Raw genomic sequence first — 17,646 nt, forward strand, 5'->3', positions numbered from 1 at the left:
GAGATGTGATATAATTTCCAAGAAACAGCTTCATTAGCAGGACAGTGATGTCCAATCCTGGCCTCTTTCAACCATATGAGAAAGTGGAGATTAACAGTAATACCTGGGAATGTATTTCCTTCTATTCATTGCTCCGCAAGAGCTTTTACACAAGCACATTCTGGTTACTAGAAGCATGAAGTTTCCACCTACAACCCTGGAAGCCAGCTGACGCAACAACAGAGCTACCTGTTTGTTTCCAACAGGTGCACTCCTGAACACTCTAATGAGGATAGCGACACTCTTAAGAAAATGACACCCCAAAAGGAATATCCCAACAGTAAGAGAGAAAATGTGGTGCTAAAAAAAAAAAAGAAAGAAAGAAAGAAAAAAAAAATTCTTCTAGGCCAACCTCTTGGACCTCAGTCAAGGAAAAAAATAACGATTCATTTTTTCAATTCACATATTCAAACTAGAATACAGCAACTTCACTAAAATCAGTGATCTCAACTTCTAAATTAAAAAGATACAAACCTGAATTGATCTATTAAACTGTATTCACTATGTGTACTCAGCTTAGCTTACCAAAGTCAAAGATGGTGTGGTTTGACCTTTAGGAAGGAATAAGTTATGTTCAATAATGAAAATTGCAAGTATTATTCAACGTTAAGAAGCAGTTTTTAAGAATTTTTGCCGGAGAGAAAAATAAAATATTTGAGCAGAATAGAAGGCAATCGTAAAAATTCCTAGAGATGAAATAATTAAATCATAAAATAAATAGCATCAACAGCCTGGTTTTTAGGGAACAGAGGTAATGCTGACATACCCATATCTGAAATTATATATGACACAATAAACTACAGCATTTTTTTTTAGGACTGAGCTAGGGTGCATTTGTTCTAAATATGGAAAGCCTCATTAAAATACCCAAGGACAACAGCTTAACAGTACGCTGAACTGGTATTAAAATAACATTTCAACTACAGACCTGGTACCCACCCCACAAGCTATACAACAAACCTATAAAATCCTGGGAAAGAGAGAAACCAAAGCAAACCTTTAGACATCCTTCTACCAGCCCAAGACATGTGCGATACAGTTTTAGCTGTCCACAATGTAAGTATTGAAGGTTAATAGTTAAAGACCAATGGAATGTTAACACAGTCTAGTACTACACTTGAGTAGTAATGCATGGAAAGACACTGAAATTAAAACACTTTGTTCTGCATGTTCTGAAGTGATGTAACAGTGATGATTGGTTATATTAGATGACAAAGCAGGGCTTCTTAGGACTTTTAAAACACAATCGTATCTAACATTCTTCCAAATAACATATTTTTCCAATTCTTGTACAAATATATGAAGCTAAAATACAGAATTTTTTTTCACACTCCAGTTATCTTCTAATGGCAGCATTTGGCATGTTGATTTTTTTTCCCAAAAGTAATTTTCAAGATAAAATGCTGATTGCTTTGACTGGCATGTCTAGAAAGCAAAGACTTACCTGTCTTATTTTCTCTGACCTCAATAATATAAACATTAATGTCGGGGCGGAATTTTGTCCCTGCTGGGGGTTCTGGAGTGGAAATTGCCTGAGGTCTGAGGGCCTCTTTGCCTTCCACAGTGGGTGGTCTTGCTGGCTGTGTAGCAGAGGGAGTACTTGAAGTTGTGAAATACTCTCTGTCAATATCAGTTTCTGTTTCCTTCCCTACAACATCCTCCAGGGTAGTGGGAGGAACACGAGATGTTGATTCTCCGATGATTACCATGTCACGGGTTGTTTCTTCTCCAGGCTCCCTGTCAATGAGAGGCAGTTTCTCAGTGGGTCCTGGGGATGGCTTGGATGCTGACGTGATGTGGGGTCTCTCTACTGAAGTGAAGGCAGCCGTAATGTTACTTGGAACTGTGGCTTTAATTGTTGAAAATTCTGGGAGTTCTGTGGCTGTGGGCTTTTCGAATAATCCTGAGCCTACATCAATATAATCTAGGGATGGTTTCTCTCTTTTCTCAGTAGTGGTTTCCTCTATAAGCTGGGTAACGTGGGTGCTGAAAGGTGATACAAATTCCCCTGGACTAGCACTTTCTGTCTCATACTTCTCTTCAGGCTCTGGACTCAAAGATACCGTTGGCCCTACGCTTGGTGTTAGGGTTACCACTTCATCTGTTTCTGCTTTGTGCTCAGGGACAGCACCAGGTGGATAATACATACTGTGCTCAATTTTTCCAACTGGAGTTGTTTCGACAACTGGGACTCTCTCAGAAGCTGTCACCAACCTGTCTTCAGAGACTATGTATGGTGGCCCGTCACGCTCTTGTTTACCCACAGCTGTTGTTGCCTCCTCAGCTGTGGCAGCTGTAGAACTGAGAGTAGGAACTGGCTTCTCTGTGGTCGCTTCTTTCCAAGGGAATTCTTCCTGACCTTTTCCCTGTGTAATTTCTATTGTTGTTCTTACAGTTTCAGGGGAAATGGTTGCTTCCAGGTGAGTCTGATTAACGACATGTATGTCTTGAGAGGGTTCACCTAGAACTTCACCTTCTGGTGGAACAGAAGGTACCAACACTCCCCATTCTGTCTTGGGAATTACAGGAAGAGGAATGGTATGGGAGCTGTCTACATAAGCAGTAGGTTCTTGGGTGCTACTATAATTAACAAATGCCAATCCTTCCACGTCTGAAGTGTCTACAAATTGGGGGACAGCAGATACTGGCTTAGAGACATCCATATCTTCTCCTTCCTCCAAAGCACTTCCTTCTGTGGTTGCATAAATAACTTGGCCTTCCACACTTGTGGTAGGTGGAACTCTTTCCTTGGTTGTAGAAGCTCTCAAAGTCGGCTTTTCTGCAATACCAGTTAATGTAGTTGGCTGAAATCTAACTGTGACTTTCCCATGCATGTCTGTTGTATCTTCCTTAGTAAACTCTTCTAATGGCTTTTGAGTACTATCTGGGATAAGAGTAAATTCATCTCCTTCATCTTCAGTGAAACTTGGGATTTCCTTATCCTTCCCACTCACTTCTGTAGGGGTGAGTAAGGCAGGGGGCAATTTTGGAGGACCTTCATCTTCTGTGGGTTCTAAAGGCTTCGCTGTTGTATTATCTTCATCCCATGCCCATTTTGATACAGTGACCACCTCCACAGTTACAGTGCTGTGGCTCACATTCAGTGTTGTAATACCCTCATCATACTTTGTAGTATCTTGATAGCCATCTGTGTCCAATTCAACCAGTGTTGTTGTAGAGTCTTCCTCCGCGTCTCCTGCCTCTGTTGGCACCACATGTAGCTTTGCTGTTGTCAGTGTTGGGGAATCAAAAGATCTGGTCATTTCCACTGAAGGCTCTGTAAGATGAATTTCCTCTGAGGAAGCTGTAGAGAACTTCATTCCAGAGAAGACTTCCTCCTCTATCTTTCCTATATGTGGATCTTTGGTGATCTTTTCCTGTATCTCATCATCCGTGTAAGTAACTGTTCTCATCTCTGGACTAAGTATTTCTGTTTTCTCTCTTCCTTCTGCCATTTCTGTTTGTGGAGAGGGATAAATAACTGTGGGTATTCCCTCAACTAATATTTTATCACCAGAATAAGGAAACAATTCTACTTCTGTATGGTGCTGTGCTGGGAAAGGTGTGGTGGACACATACTGGCCAAAAAAATCTTCAGTTATCCTTCCATTAGTTTGTTTCTCTTCCCAGTTGTCTGTGGATGATCCGTCACTGTCAGGCATAGTTACAGGTGAAATAATTGTAGACTCTGAGAATGGCTCCCTGTCCTCTAGTGGAGTGGAGGTGGTATCTTCTGAAGTCTTTGACACTGTAACAACTTCGGGTATTTGGCTAAAGGTCAAGGTGCTCTGAGCAGATCTAACTGTAAATGTTCTGTCTTCACTGTCATCTTCTCCCACGGTGAATCCATAGCGGCTTGTGGTCAGAGATTCAGAAATAGGGCTTACTGTTCTCTTTTCAGTTTTGGAATCCAGGGTCATTGTTGTAGACACAAATGGTATTTCAGTTACAGACAATTCCTTGGAAGGAATGTGCTTTGAGATTTCCACTGATGTTACCAAGGGACCCACTTCTATTTGTTCAATCTGTGTAACTGACTCTTGGGTTTGTATGTCTTCCCTGATACCATCCCATGAATGGGTAGCATGATGGGAGATGACAGTTGTACTCTGGGGTACTTCTTTCTGAATTTCAGGTATGTCTGGCTTTCCAAGTGGTTCTAAAGCTGAAGGTGAGTAGTAGTCCATATCCAAAGGCTTCATGGTAATCCCAGCAGGTGTGGATGATTCGGTGGCTAATCTGTGTGTGACAGCTTGAGCCTGAACTATGGTTTTCTGCTCAAAATTGAATATATTTCCCACAGGAGGGGACTTTGTTGTAATGATAGGTAATTCGGTGATTAGAGGGATGATTGGTGTTGTTCTTTCAGGTACCATTTGTAGTTCTTCAGAAAGATTGGATGATGCAGTTTCTGTAAGAATATTCAGTTCGATGGTTGTAGCCTCTGATATATTCTGTTTAGCTAGAAAAATAATTTCAAAGAGTTGATTAGACAAGTCACTAATAAAAAGTTGTATGTCCAGTGTTTGTGAAGTGCTGCTGTGTATATTGGGGTGACCCAGAAGTGTTCTGTGATGAAGGGCATCTAGAAACTATAATTATATTAACTCAAGGGCAGACAATCGAACATATCATAGTCACAAACTCATCACTTGTTTTACATGGTAAGGTTTATCACTGCTTTCATCCATAAGGATGAACGGCTGCTTTCGGTTAAGGAAAATGAATACGTTGTAGTTTTAAGACAAGGAGAAGTTCAAAACCATATAAACGCAGAGTTTGGAAACAGTAGCTAGGTTACTTATCAGAAACTACAGCAGCAACTTGGGGCCTACTAGGAAAACGTGGTAATACTGTTCTGAAGGCTTCTTCTGTCCGCCGCCTCTTCTCCCTCCTTCTCAAGCTGCGCTCTGTCTCAGGGGAGAGGGAGTGCCTCAGATTGCAAAACAACAAAAAAGCCACATCAAATGCACCCGAGTTACATATAAACTATTACATTGTCCATAATGTGGAGGGTTTCATAAAAACAGGATATTAAACTTTTTAGTACTGCCCTTCACTTGAGTCCCGGTGTCGGGACATTTGTCTTCACCTTCATTTCAACTCTGCAGTGTAGTCTTGGGTTTCTAATAAACGATAAGTCATTTCTGGCAGAGGCTGCTTGGCATTTGTGATAGATCCACATTTTGCTCTATGTTCTACACACTACGTTTGTAACCCTTACAAGGGTCTTGGTTCCAGGCTTACTTTAGCATGAAACGCAAAAGTCGAACAGGAAGTGAAGTACCCACATGATATATTTTAGGTCTGTAATTACAAATCACTGGAAACAATCCTGAGCATCAGAAAGAATGGGCTCAGGCAATAAAAAGTAACATGTCATCATAAAATGCTACATTATAATACCTCCAGATTTACAGAGGATGGCCTCTCCTTTTTAAAGAAATTTAAACTGAGTAGCAAAGTGACAGTGTTGTAGACAACAAGATTCTTCTTCAACATAGGGAAAATGCAGCAGAGCTTAGCATGCAGAGATTTTGTTTCTTACGAAAAAATTGGATTTTCAAAAATCAACAACTAGTCACCACTAAACTCAGAAAGAACTGTTCTAAAGAAACCTGTAGTCATTGTCTCACCACATCCAGTATGACTTAAAACTAGCTGTATGGGGAATACCACTTCTCCCTGATGAGAGTTGTCACATCTGTAGTATCTGTAGTATCCATGTCTAACTCTCAATAATCCCCAAACAGTAGTCCTTGGAAAACTAAACTGGGTATCTTTACACTCTGCCTATTCTGTCAAAACTTAATTATATTAGGGCAGTGAAACTGCTGTGTCTGATACAAGAATCATAAATATATGTTGTTATGTAATTGTCCAAACCCACATTCTTTACCTACTATGAACTTTGATTATGGTATGTCCACGTGTGTTCATCAGCTGTAACAAATGCACCATTTTTGTGGGCAATGCTCATAATGGGGGAGGCTGTGCATGACAAGGGACAGGGGTACATAGGAAATCTAACTACTCTGAAACCTAAAACTGCTTTAAAAACTAACATCTATCATAATAATTTGAGGACAAAATGATGTGATTTTGTTGTAAATCAGACTTGAGTTATAACAGGTTCTTTATTTTTGGTTGGGATGAGCTGTTATTTGCTGTTGTCATTCCCCAGACCATTCTGAAGCCCAGATTCACTAATTTTAGAATGAAAACTTGGTGGCCATTTACATTATGGTATCATTTAAATATTCTCCAAAGTCTGTCACTATTTACCTGTTACTATTTTATGCCGGAACAAAACTAAACAAAAATAATTGGACTCTACGGAAACATTAAGTAATTTTTTTCTCCTCATAAGAAAATCTTTTTCTATATGCATTTCCTGGAAGAAGATTTGGTCTATTTTGATTGACATGAACAACTTAAGGAGCCAAAGTGTGGTTGATGATCTCTCTTTTAATTCAATTCTCTATCCTCTGAAATTCCACAACTATTACCTCATTTCACTGCCAAATATTATGTTCATCTTCTAACAGTTTTCTTTGGGGAAATAGTTAAATGTACATACAGAGAAAGTTCCCGTGGAAACATAACATAATCACTTATCACACTTCATATTAGAGAAAAAATAATCATATTAATGTTAATAACCGCAAAAGAGCCAATTTTCCTTTTTTCCTCTGAGTATTTCCATGGCTGATGAAATTAACTTAAAAGGAGATAATATGGCATTAGGGCCAAACAGAAGGCCTGTGTATCAGGTTGTCCCATGTTACAATCCAAGTTCTGGGCTACATCTTCTTACAATGCTATGAAAATACTTTTGTAGTGTTTTAAAAATAAAGGATTCAGATTTTAAAATCTAAATTGTACGTCATTGCCGATTATTACTGCATCATTGGTGTTGCCTTTGTCTAGTCCTGGAACATAGTAAAGTGACAGCAATATGTCTCAGAGAATCTCCCTTACAAAGCCAGGATTTATGCGACTTTGTTTTCAAAAATAAGGGTTTTTAATAATTTTAGAGCTCTGTTTAAAAGTCTGCTTATAATTAAGTTAATTAATTCTACTATTTGGAATGGAAAACCTCAGACTTCCTTGGGGTTGGGTGGCTTTTTCATCAACTTAACAGCTGATTTCCATCATAACTCAGAATATCTGATCATTGTTTCAACCACTCCAAAAAGAGGAAATAATTTTAAAAACCACAAGTATCTACAAAGAGATATCTTAAGGATAAATGCTAATATATTAATGGTGACTATTACAAAGGTGAAAATGCAACTCCAAGTTATTCCAAAAGTGTCCTTCCAAAAGAATTCACGTGGAGAAATTTTTGAATTGGAAAACTACCAGTGTTCCTTTAGCTTCATTATTAAGGAAGCCAACAGAAATCAGCATATTTCTTTTCCCACAAAAGCTCCCTTCCAATCTTTGCAGCTGTCTGCCACACAGATGTTTTGCATCACTGTACTTATGGTATTTTATGTCCTATGGACTCTCTTCTCTGTGCTTCTGTTATAAGACATGAGGCAGATTTTCCCAATAAAATATAAAGATCCTGTTAGCAGCATGATAGTCGATTTAACGCACACCCGTACCGCCCACATTATATGAAAGTGACTAATTTCAAATTAGTTCTTCTATATTAAAAGGTTTCCTATGTAAATAACTGTAAACATGAGAATTCACAAATAGAGTGGATATCCAATAAGTTGATTCGGACTTCATTGTTAAATAAAGAGTAAAGGCTGGAACGATGGCATTAGAATGCAAACTCTCATTAAAAAGTTTTACGAGTGGGACACCTGGGTGGCTCAGTGGGTTAAAGCCTCTGCCTTTGTCTCAGGTCATGATCCCAGGGTCCTGGGATCGAGCCCCACATCAGGCTCTCTGCTCAGCAGGGAGCCTGCTTCCTCCTTTCTCTCCGCCTGCCTCTCTGCCTACTTGTGATCTGTCTGTCAAATAAATAAATAAAATCTTTAAAAAAAAAAAAAGTTTTACGAGCAATTGAATGCCAACAGACTGAAATTCAATGAACAGAAAACATATTTAAAATACCATTTAGGGAAGGATTAGTTTTGGTGCCTACAGTCAGATTATGGTGGAGGGCACAAAAAGGATCACAAGCACACCGTAGGTTAGAAGGACAGTTCCACTTGGAAGTGAACAAATATGTAAGAAGTATAGCATATGAAGTGGTGGGAAACTATTTAGCCTTCTCTAAATCATAATCCTAGTTCCTAGCTTAATCAGACAGAGGGATTAAAGAAAATGAGGGTTCAAAGCTAGATCACATAGATGACCAAACGCTTACAAATTAGGATTTCAAAACAAGAGAATTATTTCAGTTGAGGAAGATGCTGAGGGACAACGGAACAACTGTGTTCAATAATAGAAATGGGTGTTATTTAGAGTCTGGTGTCCAACTGAAAAAGGAAAAATGGGCTCAAAGTCCAATGCAATGAATTTCGATAATTAGAAAAACTATCCCACAATGATGGTAATAGAATATGAGAATGGGTTTTCCAGGAAACATGCTCTATCTCTCTGTATTGGAGAGCATTAATAATATAACATGAGAGATTATCCTGAGTCTTGAGTGGCTCTGATTCACTTAAATTTGGGGATGTCTGGGTGATTTTTCAAAACCCTAACTCTCTTTGGCAGAACTTGCTTAACTCTGAAGTCAAAGAAAAATCAAAGGTGCACAATTTAGTTTAATCATCACAGGGAAATACACAGGAAAATTTCATTTCACAAATGCACTAATTTCCTTGTTTTTCATTCTGCTTGACATGAATAGATTCTAATTATGCTTGTCATCGGCCATTGTTAATATTCTATTCAGTGATGGTAGAAGGAAAAGAGAATGAAAGCAAAGTGAGGTTTGGTATTGTTCATTCACTAAGAAGTGTCTTTAAAAGCCCCTTTTACATTCGGTAAAAAGCAAGCAAGAGAAATATGGTTATATTTCTAAATTCCTCTACTTAACCAACCAGCAGTACATCTCTGAAATCGCATTTGGAGCTATTGCTGAGGTCACAACTCAAACACCTTACCCTAACTATTTAGCCACCACTCAACTATGTGGGAAAAGTGAATAGCAGTCAAGTCATTTTGAGAATATTTTTTAAATTCCTTAAAAGATATACACTAAGAGAATCCTTGAAAAAAGAATTAAGAAATTTTGGGAAGCTGTTGGCACTGTGTATGGTTTAAGAAAGATTTTTATGTTATGACTAAGCCTTCTAAATCTTTTAGATGCTGAATACATTTTGAATATAATAGGTCTTAGGGAAGAAATAAACAGGAATCCAACCCTTAGATTAGATTTAGATTAGTTTAGATTGTGCTTTGGTTTGGAAAAAACCCAAACTTTGAACCATGATATTTGGAAGTTATATATTTCCAAATTCTATAGATTCAAATGAATTAGAAAAAACTGGACCTAAACTTTCAAACTTTTGTCAGATTTTATATAGGTTTTTAGCAGGTGGTTACTGTATTTGAAACTAAGTATCTTGTCATTTCTTGTGTTCATGTGAATTCCTCATTTAAATAAATAATTTAAAACACATCAGGATGAATTGTTTGTGGCTACAGACAGCCTTCGGTTGAAGTTTTACCCTCAGGGAGGAAAAAAAAAGTGTTGTTTAAAAGTTCTCTCTTGGGGCACCTGGGTGGCTCAGTGGATTAAGCCTCTGCCTTCGGCTCAGGTCATGATCCCAGGGTCCTGGGATCGAGCCCCACATCGGGCTCTCTGCTCGGCAGGGAGCCTGCTTCTCCCTTCCTATCTGCCTGCCTCTCTGCCTACTTGTGATTTCTCTCTCTGTCAAATAAAAAATTAAATAATTAAAAAAAAAATAAAAGTCCTCTCTTGCCAGTTTTATCAAGCACAAGAAAATACAATTGAGCAAGGTAGTCAAGTTGGATAATTCCACTCCTTCCCTAATTAAACATCTCTAACCCTGCCCCCCGAAACCAATCTGACTTCAGTTCTTAATCATAGTCACTTAAAGAAAAACTGATTTTACAGCTTCAACTACTTGAAAGTCACTGTTAAAAGAATGTCTATGTTTCTACTTTTAGAGATAGGCTTTCCTTTTTAATGTTTCTTTTGCTGAAAATAACTAAGGAAGAACTTTTCTGTTGTTTCAGAGTCTAGGGACAAAAGTCAGTATTTTCAAGTGGCTTTTTATGGCCGGCTTGTATTGCACTGATACCCAACACATGGCTTTCACACTGAGAAAGCTGAGTCCATGGGAGGGGATGTGGGCAGAGGCAGCTCAGAAGGGAGGCAGCAGCACGTGAGAGCACGCTTTTCCGTCACACTAATGCCTATTCTACTCAGACATTCTAGTTGTGACTTTTTGGTTGATCTAAAGAATGCTTGTTTATTTCACTTTAGAAACCAATTACATAATAAGCTAGTATATTTTCTATTCATTTATTATGTATTGCTAAAACAAAATATATTGGGAACTTGGTAAAACCTTTTACTATATTTCAATATAATGTGGCTCTACTTTGAACATACTCACCCCAAATGCTAGGAAATCTTTGTTTAGCTGTCACAACAATATAGATCCTTCAGTAAAAATCACAATGAGACTCTGGATTACTCGCTTGTTTGATCAAGCATCCTACAAGCGCGATATTATATCAGATGACTACTACTGCTAAAATAATTTAAGGACATCTGAAAATTCTAAATAATTATATCATGAATGTGGAGAGATGTTACTTAAGATCACTTTTAAAGAGCAAACCTAACTGAAGATAGCCTACATTACACCTTTCAAAGAACACAGACCGTACTTCAATATGATACTAGAGAACTGGTGATTAGAAGGCACATATTTCCATTACTTGAATTAAAATCAGATAAAAGGACATACTTATTTATAGCACAGTTTCCTGTTAGGTATTAATTGAATGTTATGATTATCCATCTCTGTTCCAAGTACTCACCTGCGATTACTGAAACTGGAATTCTCCACCATTTCAAAGAAAGACATACCAAAAACAAAATAAGCAAAATTCAAGGATTCAACTCAGCCACAGCTGGCTTCAAAATTACAGCACCAACAATCTAATTACATTTAAGGACTGCAATTAACGTTAAAAAGAAACACAAAAAAACTAATCAGAAATATGTTCTAAGGTTCTAGGTACAAAGGAGCACAGTTAAGACCCTAACTTGACATTCCTCATCACCTCTAAAAGAACATCTGTCAAACTTCCTGTTGTTTTAACCGTATCACTGCCATTTATTGCCTTTTGAAAGTCACTGAACTGTTTCCGTTCTGTGCGTACACTGCAAGACGTGGAATCCATTCCCATTGCTAGATGAACACCAATGCCTGTCTTCGAAGTATTTTTTTAAAATCTGTAATTTTTAAAAAGGTATCAAACACTTACGTTTAAAGCAGTAGGCATCAAATCTGCTATCAGGGGTAGGGAAGCCTGTCTGGTTCTCAAAACGATACAGGGTTCTCACCCCAAGTAAACCACCTCCACACTGGGCCCTGGCCACAGTCACAGGGTGGCGAACGCTGGCGTCGGACAGCCACCCATAATCGCACTGGTCAAAGCCATTCCTCCAAGCGGCTTGGAGTTCCCCCACTGTTGCCAGCCGGGCGTCCTGGTTTTCACACTCTTCTTCAGCCTCCTCAAAGGTAAGTTTATCAGGAGCAGTGATATGGAACACCTCACCTGAAATAAGGAGGGGAAAAAACACAACAACAAACGTTAAGTTTTACTATTCATTCCCTTCCACTTTAGGGGTGGACGGGGGGAACAAGAAGAAGGATATAATACTTTTTTCATGTCAAGGCAGCAGCTTCTGATACTTTAAAGCAGTAAACAGCATGGTTACTCAATTTTGTCACTATTAATGTGACACATACCAGAAAGGTTCACATATATTAACTTTATTATCAAATGACTGCTTCTTTGGGCCATGGGCATATGGAAGCAACCATTTGATAATAAAGTTACAGTCAGTTCTTTAAAATGAACAAATCTTTTCCATTGATTCTTTGGACTACTATCTGGGAAAAGAGTTTTCTCTTCAGCAAAAGAGCAGGCTGGAAAGGGAAACTGCACCAAAATGTCACCCAGGTTATTTCATGTTGTTTCACCTGAAATCAAACAGTAGCTCTTGAACCCTCCTTCTCACCTATCATTACCATAAAATGGATGAGCTCCCATCAAATTAAACAACAAAACAAGAAAAACTCCAGGGTTTAAATATGAGAAGGGACAGAAGCAAGATGGGTTCCACGATTGCTATGTCAGAGACTGAGTGCATGGAGGCCAGCTAACTTAGCTCCCACTCAAGTGGCCCAAGTGACCAAGGTCACCCCGGAGGAAGCGGCATTTTTTTTTTCTTTTTCCTCTTTATGTATTTTTTTTAATTGTGTATATTAGTCACCATACAGTACATCATTAGTTTCTGATGTACTGTTCCATGATTCACTGTTTGCGTACAGCACACCCAGTGCTCCATGCAATTCGTGCCCTCCTTAATACCCATCACCAGGCTCACCCATCCCCCTCCCTTCCAAAACTCTCCATTTGTTTTCTGGAATCCGTAGTCTCTCATGGTTCATCTCCCACTCTGATATCTCCCCTTTCATTTTTCCTTTCTCCTAATGTCCTCCATGCTATTCCTTATGTTTCACAAATAAGTGAATCCATATAATTGACTTTCTCTAATTGACTATTTTATTTATCTCACTTAGCACAATCTTCTCCAGTCCCATCCATGTTAATGAAAAAGTTGGGTGTTCATCCTTTCCGATGACTGAGTAATATTCCATTGTGTATATGGACCACATCTTCTTTATCCATTTGTTTGTTGAAGGGCTTCTTGGCTCTTTCCACATTTTGGCTATTGTGGACATTGCTGTCATGAACATTGGGGTACATATGGCCCTTCTTTTCACTGCATCTGTATCTTTGGGGTAAATACCCATTAGTGCAATTGCCAGGTCATAGAGTAGCTCTATTTATAATTTTTTGAGGAACCTTAACAATTTTCCAATGTGGCTGTACCAATTTACATTCCTACCAACAATGTAAGAGAGTTCCCTTTTCTCCACAATTCCTCCAACATTTGTTGTTTCTTGCCTTGTCGATTTTTGCCATTCTAACTGGTAAAAGGTGGTATTGATTTTGTGGTTTTGATTTTAATTTCCCTGATGGCTAATGATGATGAACAATTTTTCACATGTCTGTTAGCCATTTGCATGTCTTCTTTGGCGAAATGTCTGCTCAAGAAGACACAAAAGGATGGAAGAACATTCCATGCTCATGGATCAGAAGAATAAACATTGTTAAAATGACTATGCTGCCTAGAGCATCTATACTTTCAATGCCATCCCAATCAAAATACCAATGGCATTTTTCAAAATGTTGGAACAAACAATCCTAAAATCTGTATGGAACCAGAAAAGACCCCAAATCTTCCAGAAAAATGTTGAAAAAGAAAACAAAGCTGGGGGGGGGGGGTCACGTTGCCTGATTTCAAGCAATATTACAAAGGTGTGATCACCAAGACAGCATGGTACTGGCATAAAAACAGACACAGACCAATGAAACAGAATAGAGAGGCCAGATATGGACCCTCAACTCTATGGTCAGCTAATCTTCGACAAAGCAGGAAAAAATATCTAATGGAAGAAAAGATAGTCTCTTCAATAAATGGTGTTGGGAAAATTGGACAGCTATATACAGAAGAATGAAACTGGACCATTCTTTTACACCATACACAAAGATAAACTCTAAATGGATGAATGACCTCAATGTGAGACAGGAATCCATCAAAATCCTAGAGGAGAACATAGGCAGTAATCTCCTTGACATCGACCACAGCAACTTCTTTCAAGACACGTCTCCAAAGGCAAGGGAAACAAAAGCGAAAATGAACTATTGGGACTTCATCAAGATAAAAAGCTTCCGCACAGCAAAGGAAACAGTCAACAAAACAAAGAGAGAACCCACAGAATGGGAGAAGATATTTGCAAATGACACTACAGACAAAGGGCTGATATCCAAGGTCTACAAAGAACTTCTGAAACTCAACACCCAAAAAAACAAATAATCGAGTCAAAAAACGGGCAGAACGGGCACATTTTTATTTGCTACTCACTCTGCCCAGTTGCTACTCACTCTGCCCAGGGTGCAACCTCTCACAATCTGTCTGCTCAGAAGAGGGGCCCTTTTCCAGGTCTCACAAAGACACCATATGTGCTAGCAGGGGCTCTAACCATGTTGGAGAAACTCTTCTATTTGCTTACTGATTAACAAAGAAAGGCTGAACGTTTACTTTGTTCATCACCCAGCCCAATTAGCAGAAAATCTGTTCATAATAACTTAACATGTCACAATAAAATATTCTGGAAATGCTAGAGACTTTGTTAAATTGGTACTTAGGGAGCTAACAAAACAACTGGCAGAAATAAATTCAATGCAAATTAAATGATGCCTCTCACATTTGAGCACAAGTGGCTCAAAGACAGGCAGGATGAGAGAGTACCTAAGCAAATAGAGCAGGCAGAAGGAATAGAAAATGAGGTAGGGAGGAAGCTAAAATATTGATAGCCCATTACTACAGCAGCTACGGGTCCCGGTTTGCCTCTCACTGAGACCACTTTCTGATTCTATGATATATTAGACAACGGGGACTCCAGAGCTCTCAGGATTCGGCTCTTTTCACCTGACTGAAGGCAGATGTAACAGGCAATTGTTTAAAATGAATGAGCCATTACTCTCTCTCAGTGTGCGATAGCTTTATAAAACAAGAAAAATTAGTGACGGGAAAAATGGTCAAATCACACACGTCAGCTTTTGTCACTATGAATCTAAAATGGGCCAAATCCCTGTAAGAGCTATTTGAAGAGGAGAGAACAAAATGACTTCTACCTGACAAAAAAAAGTAAGGGAGGGCACCTGGGTGGCTCAGTGGGTTAAGCCTCTGCCTTCGGCTCAGGTCATGATCTCAGGGTCCTGGGATCGAGTCCCGCATCGGGCTTTCTGCTCAGCGGAGAGCCTGCTTCCTCCTCTCTCTCTCTCTGCCTGCCTCTCTGCCTACTTGTGATCTCTCTCTGTCAAATAAAATCTTTAAAAAAAAAAAAAAAAAAAAAGTAAGGGAAAGTGGGAATGGGTTTTTGTCCTTAACTGTGTAGGTTGGCAAGGAAAGTAATCTCAAATCCAAAAATACGCCATAAGAACCTAAGTTGCTGCCCCCCATTCCTGCACCATCTCCCTCCCTAAGAAGTTGTAAAAGCATAAGGGTCACAGTCCCACTTACGGAGTAGATCTTCAATAATCCTCGCTAAGTGAATGGTATTTCAAGTTCTTGTTAAGAAACAAGGTGCTCTTTTTCTTCCACCCTCCCCAAGCAGCACATTCAAAAAAGCTGCCTGCTGCAGAGCTTTGGGGAGCTGCGGTCCAAGAACAGCTGATTCATCTCACCTATGGATTTGGCTTAAAGCAACAAGGGGAAAGGCAGACAGAGAGACTGTGTCTGTATGCTCCTGAGCAGCCTCATTCACTTCAAAGGAAGGCGAGTGTGAAAGAGGGCAGTGCGCCAAACTGCTTGCCTCTAAGGTAGAACACTTGCATTTGTTATTACAGCTGGAATATCTTTCTGTGGCCTTAGTTCCCTGCATTGTGATGTACTGCAACTTCGAGGTGAATGATTGCTCCTTTACAGTAATGAGAGTGATCAGCCAACCAGAGCAGGCAGAGAACTGGAATTGGGAGAGTGAAAGTCTGCTACTGCAAACAGCAGTGTCAGTCTGTAGGTGGGGGGAAATCAACTTCTCCAACTGTAGCCAGACCAAAGGGCTAATGAAGCAAAATGACAGCATGATTTCATGGGTAACTGGTGTCCCCTCTTAAACAGCAAACATGTTTGGGGTGTTAAAGGAAAGAAAGGTTTCAGAATATGCTGATAGGTTAAAAAGAGAATTCCCTTATTATTATTAAATCTATACAGATCTACTTATATAATTTTTATATAGACACTCATTAGATCTGACTATATTGCAGTCAATTATTTAATTCACTTGTTTGGAAGATATAATTTTCATCCACCTATCCAGTACCCATAAAATAATTATTTTACCTATTTGATTAAATTCTATTATCCACAATGCCACCTGTTTTCCTTTATATGTAGGAACTTTTCAAACACTGAAAATAAAATTTAAAAAAAAAATTGAAAAAGCTATCATCATTGGGTTTCATTCAACTCAGATTTAAAAAAAAGATTTAACTGGCACTAAGTTTAAGGTGAAAATCAAAATAATTCATTTATAAAGATATATATGGCTAATTATTTTAAGAAGATGAAAAGAAAAATATTTATTTTAACTCTCTTCCAAAAAGTAAATATTAAGACCTCCTAAATCATGATTCTTTAACATGAACATTACTTTGCTCACTTAGAAAATCTAATAATATAGTAAAGCACCTACAGTATAGAATTATCTTACTGTATCCTGAAGCTGTTACAATTAACACTCAATCCATACCAAAAATGGCAAGTCAAATAACCAAACTTTGCTCTTCATATGTATTAAGCTCAAAATATTAAGGCCAGGACATCTTATACTTTTGAAAAGTATGCAAGAATATCCTAGCATCTGTTTTATACTGAAACCCAAACCAGAAAATAGAAAAGGTAAGTCAATAGGTAATGCAGAGCAGTAATTGAACTAATCCATATTACTAAGTGTCTTGGATTCCTAAGACATCTGTGACCCGCTGAGAAGTATTTTTCTGTTGTTGTTGTTCATTAGATGCTTGGTTTTCCTTAATAATCCTTTGACATTATATATCTTTTATCTAACATAATACAAACATAGGTGTCTTATCTAAAGTCCAGAGGTAAGGGCAAATAAGTCACCAAAGAACCAAGAGAAAGAGAAAGCAAACCTGGGAAATTAAGAAAAGCCACTCAGTGCATTCACTTAGTTTCTCTCTCTACATGACTTAAGTGGTCAGGTTGTGTAAGTGCCTGCTCTGAAGGTATCTTAAAAGCACCTTTTTGCCTCAGATGTATGTAATGAAAGTTCCTTCTGAATCACAGTACTGCTTTAGAGAGGGAGAGGAAGCAAATCTTTTGTGAGATAAAATGCCTATCTTATTAGCACAGGACAAGGCTGTGTTCTCTTCCTACCTCTGCATACTTGGAACTAAGCCATTTAATGTACCTTAGATTTACTGGATAGTTGCATTCTCGGATGGCAAAAATTACTTTCACAAGTTGATAATGAGTCCACTCTCTAAGTTCCAGAAGTAACCTCTTCAAGGTAGCTACATCTATAAGACACTTATCATCAAATGGTAACTAGAGTATAGATTTGGAACCTGTTTGTAAATGTTATCTACCCATGAGAAAATACTTAATTTTTCTCTAAAGAAAACAAATAAAGTGTCAGGAAAGAAATACACAAAATGTTTACATATCATTATTTAACATAAGAGGTCAAGTTAATTTAAGTTAGCATAAGTAAGAATTCATTGAGGTATATACATATATGCTCACTTTAGTACACAAGTGAGATATAATAATGCAGA

General features: G+C 38.5%; 1 protein-coding gene across 2 annotated transcripts in view; it reads right to left on the reverse strand.

Annotated features, from left to right (window-relative positions):
• Positions 1-17,646, reverse strand: part of VCAN (versican) — a gene marked incomplete at its 5' end in the record, with an annotated part of 97,951 nt that overhangs the window by 59,007 nt on the left and 21,298 nt on the right. For both annotated transcript variants that reach the window (XM_080805047.1, XM_080805046.1), the window contains 2 exons: positions 1,484-4,501; positions 11,476-11,769. In XM_080805047.1, coding sequence (XP_080661173.1) covers positions 1,484-4,501; positions 11,476-11,769 — 3,312 coding nt within the window. The remainder of the gene's footprint in view (positions 1-1,483; positions 4,502-11,475; positions 11,770-17,646) is intronic.

Source organism: Martes martes (assembly GCF_963455335.1).
Source record: "Martes martes genome assembly, chromosome: 5".
Classification (NCBI taxonomy): Eukaryota; Metazoa; Chordata; class Mammalia; order Carnivora; family Mustelidae; genus Martes; species Martes martes.